Below are 3,567 nucleotides of genomic sequence, written 5' to 3'. Positions count from 1 at the left end.
TCACATGCTGAATTTTTGTATTTCTAAGCTATCTTGGATGTGTTAAAAGGACTGAAATTGTTATTTTTAAAATTGGAGGGGGTCCCCCAAATTTCTTTTGACATCACTGCCTTGCACTCTGGCTCCCGCACACTCATCACCCTCCACACTCCTCTACCGGAAACCAAGGGAAAGGCCTGTCTTTGCCCGGGGCTTTGGAATGTCCTGACGTTTGCTACTTCTGCTCTGGACTGCTCACTGTTAAGTGTGGGGGCAATTCCCCACCTCAGTGCCTTGCAACCTAGCAGAGTAGCCCTCTGGTAACAGAGGCCTCTGGTGTCTCTGGCTGGCCTGCAGCCTCTGAGCCCTCTGAGGTTCAGGGAGTGGCTTTGATGCCGTGGAGGGAGCTTTTGGAAACTGGCCAGTGTTGAGGGCAGTCCTCACATAGCAAATGCTTTTGAACTAGATACACTTCACTTTGCCTTCCTGAGCCAGCTCCTAATCCTGGGTCGCTTTGGGCGGGCCCGTCATGGGAATGAGAGGAACAGGCAAAACAGCGATGGCAATGATGGTGCTGGGCTCTCCACCCTATTCCGCCCACCCACACCACTCCTGTCTTGCAGGTGCCTGTGCAGTCCTGGTTCGATGACATGACAGACACGGAGCTGCTGGACCTCATCCCCTTCTTTGAGGGCCTGAGCCGCGAGGACGACGTGTACAGCGTGTTGCACAGACTCTGCAGTAGGTAGCGGCGGCCTCGAGGGACCTGCCGGGCCCAGCCCCTCAGGTGCAGAAGTGACGCCTCCGCCCAGGGTCGCCGGTGAACGGTGCTGTGCCGACCTGTCGCTGTTGTTCTTTTTTTCCAAGAACAGAAACAACAACGACGACGATTTTGAAAAGAACTCTTTTCATGGAATTTCATAAAGGGACATGCATTTTACTGGATTTGCTTTTCTTAAGACATACCAAAAAGGAGAAAACAACCACAAAAAAAGCTTGCTATCCACAGACTTCCTTTCCACGGCCCTCTCCTTCAGGCAAACACCGTGCCCTGCTCGCCCTGCTCCGGGCAGCTGGCACAACTCAGAACCTCTTTCCTACAGGATGAAGTGCCTTTCTGAATGCTATTTTAAAGCCAAGAGTTCGTTTTTCTATACAATGTATTTCCAGACATCTTTTAGTCTTTTATTGTCTTTGATGCTCGAAGGAGACAAACACAACCATTTTCTAGAACCTCGTGTTGGGGGGTGGGGAGGAAGAGGACAGAAGTCATAGAGGCTGTCCCCCAGCAGGTGTGGCTTTGCTTTGACAAACAGCTCCTGGTGGGGAGTTTTTTGAGCCTGCCGCTGTCGCCACTGTGAAACGGATCTGCCACCGCGTGGCTCAGTAGAAAAGGAGAGGCTCTTCTCTAGTATTATGATGCTTAGTTCCTGATGGCAAAAAATGTGTGGTGGGGTCACCTGGCCCCCGTGGAAAGTGACATCATGTCACTTCAGAAATTCACAAGACTGCCGTACTTCTGTGCCGGTTTGTCGGTTTGTCTTTGGGTTTGCCATTGTGCTTGCCATTGTCTTGGGTGGAGCGGTGACAGGCAATCCGAAACCCCTAGGAGACAGAGAGATAGAGATCATCTGTTTATTGATGTTTAGACCTTTGCTTTCCAAAAGCTGGAGACACATGGAGCTGTTGGGGAATGTTCTTTGCTGCTACCGAGCTGCCACCAAATGGAACTGACCAGAGGCTGTAAAACTGTTCTTTGCCACTGTGCCTATGCTCAGAATGTGCTCACTGCTCAGCTGCACACCTGGACAGGGTCGGGACAGAGGGATCCCGTTCCGTTGCAGGCTGCACCGGCCCGGCCCTTCTTCCTGGCACCGGGCAGGGGAGGACCCAGAAGGACACAAAGACAAAGGTCCCCAGTGTGTGGTGCGGGTGTGGCGTGAGTTGCAAACTGCAGTCAACATCAGATCCTGCGATAAGCTGATGGTTCTCTTTCTTGAGAGCCTGTGGCCGCAGCAAGGCCTGAAGCTACTGTGGCCCAAGTCCATCTTTGGACTTCTCCTCTGAAGCACAGCCGGTTTCTGAGCCAAGGAGTGAGGAAGCCCGTGCAGATGTGGAGTTCCTCGCCCATGCTGGGAGGGGGAAGGGCTCCCACCCCTGAGCCGGGGATCCCTGTGCAGCCTTGTCCAGCAAGGGGTTTTCAGCAGTGCTATGGTCCTCGTTGGACAAGACAGGCTGTACAGTGTGGGTTTTGAAAACCACAAAACACGAGCCCTTTCGCATGGGCACTAACCGATGCCTTAGTTCCCCGTGGGCGGGTCCTCAGCCAGCGCTGTAGCCGACCCTGGAGGAGCGGCTGGCACTAACCAGACTGGAAACATGGGGTCAGAGTAAACGTTCTGTTTTGCTTCTATTCACAACATAACAAGGCCAGCTGCCAATCATGTCCTCCGGACAGCACCCTGGGCTGCAGGCTGCTGTGCATTCAGATGAGAAATGAGTCTTCAGGGATTACCAGGTCCCCCAGTATTCTAAGTGTTCAAACCCAGGAATTCACATGCCAGTTAAAATGGGGACGGTCCCTTGCTGGGGCACGTCCACAGATGACAGTTAATGGCAGATCTGTACACGCCACACAACTTCATTTGGAAAACCAGTCATTAAATGAACCGCCGCCTTAAATGTCTTGAATGTTGCAGTCGCGTGTCTGCCGTGTGTTGAAATCCACACAGCCACGGGCCTGGGCCCTCACCCCCGCTCCCTTCTCCGTTGGCGTCACAGGTCCTATTTGGAATAGGGGCAGAAACTATTCAAATTCTAGAATATTTCCGAGGAATTCAATGTAGGAACCGTGTTGCACCTCTGACCAATGGAGTGAAGACACTTTGCAGGCTTGAGCCAGACGTCTCACGTAGTTCCCCACACTGTGCACGCCATTGTACCAACCCACCTCAGACACAGACTGGCCCTCAGGGCCCCAGCAAGCCTTCCGAGGGTTCTGGAAACTGTGCACTTTATGTGACCACACTCCAAATTCCATTTTTTTTAAAAATTAACCCTCCGTTTGACTTTATGTACATAATCAAAAATATCGATCTCTACATATATATTTTTTTAATCATCTACATATAAATGAAGCAATAGAATTCTAACACAAGACCAAGAAATGAGATGAATGTTTGGGGGTTATTCTTAATGCTTTTTTAAAAAGGTAAATACGGGTATTGTTTCTAATGATCACCTTTTATTAAATTGTGGGCTTTAAATCCTCATGAAACCTGTCAACTCTTTCTGTGTGCCATATATCCCCCAGATTACCAAAACAACGCCCAACCCTTTCGCCAAAAAAAATAAGAACCTGGCTTCCTGAGTATCCGTGGCCCTTCCCGCAGCAGGCAGTCTCCGGGGCTGGTCTGTTTGTACACCAGGATCTGGGACAGGAGACCCTGGCCAGCTGTGACAGGCCGACACCCTGGAGGTGGTCAGCGCTCTGTCTCCCACTGCTCTGGAGCCGAGCAGGCCTCCCCTGGGAGTTCTCCATCCGTCTGTCTGTCCGCTGGTTGCAGATGCTGCCACGTGTGCACCTGG

At 51.6% G+C, this 3,567-nt stretch overlaps 1 protein-coding gene across 1 annotated transcript in view; it reads left to right on the top strand.

Annotated features, from left to right (window-relative positions):
* The window catches only part of CTDSPL (CTD small phosphatase like), a 34,751-nt gene extending 31,500 nt beyond the window's left edge, over positions 1-3,251 (top strand). Inside the window, exon 7 of the mRNA XM_045297673.1 lies at positions 603-3,251. Within this exon, the coding sequence (XP_045153608.1) occupies positions 603-728 (126 nt within the window). The 3' untranslated portion in view covers positions 729-3,251. The remainder of the gene's footprint in view (positions 1-602) is intronic.
* The last annotated feature ends 316 nt before the right edge of the window (positions 3,252-3,567 follow it).

Source organism: Echinops telfairi, unplaced genomic scaffold, assembly GCF_000313985.2.
Source record: "Echinops telfairi isolate 266 unplaced genomic scaffold, ASM31398v2 ScPeMD7_7420;HRSCAF=8458, whole genome shotgun sequence".
Classification (NCBI taxonomy): domain Eukaryota; kingdom Metazoa; phylum Chordata; class Mammalia; order Afrosoricida; family Tenrecidae; genus Echinops; species Echinops telfairi.
The sequence above is the reverse complement of the archived record's forward strand: the minus strand, read 5'-3'. Positions and strand labels throughout refer to the sequence as shown.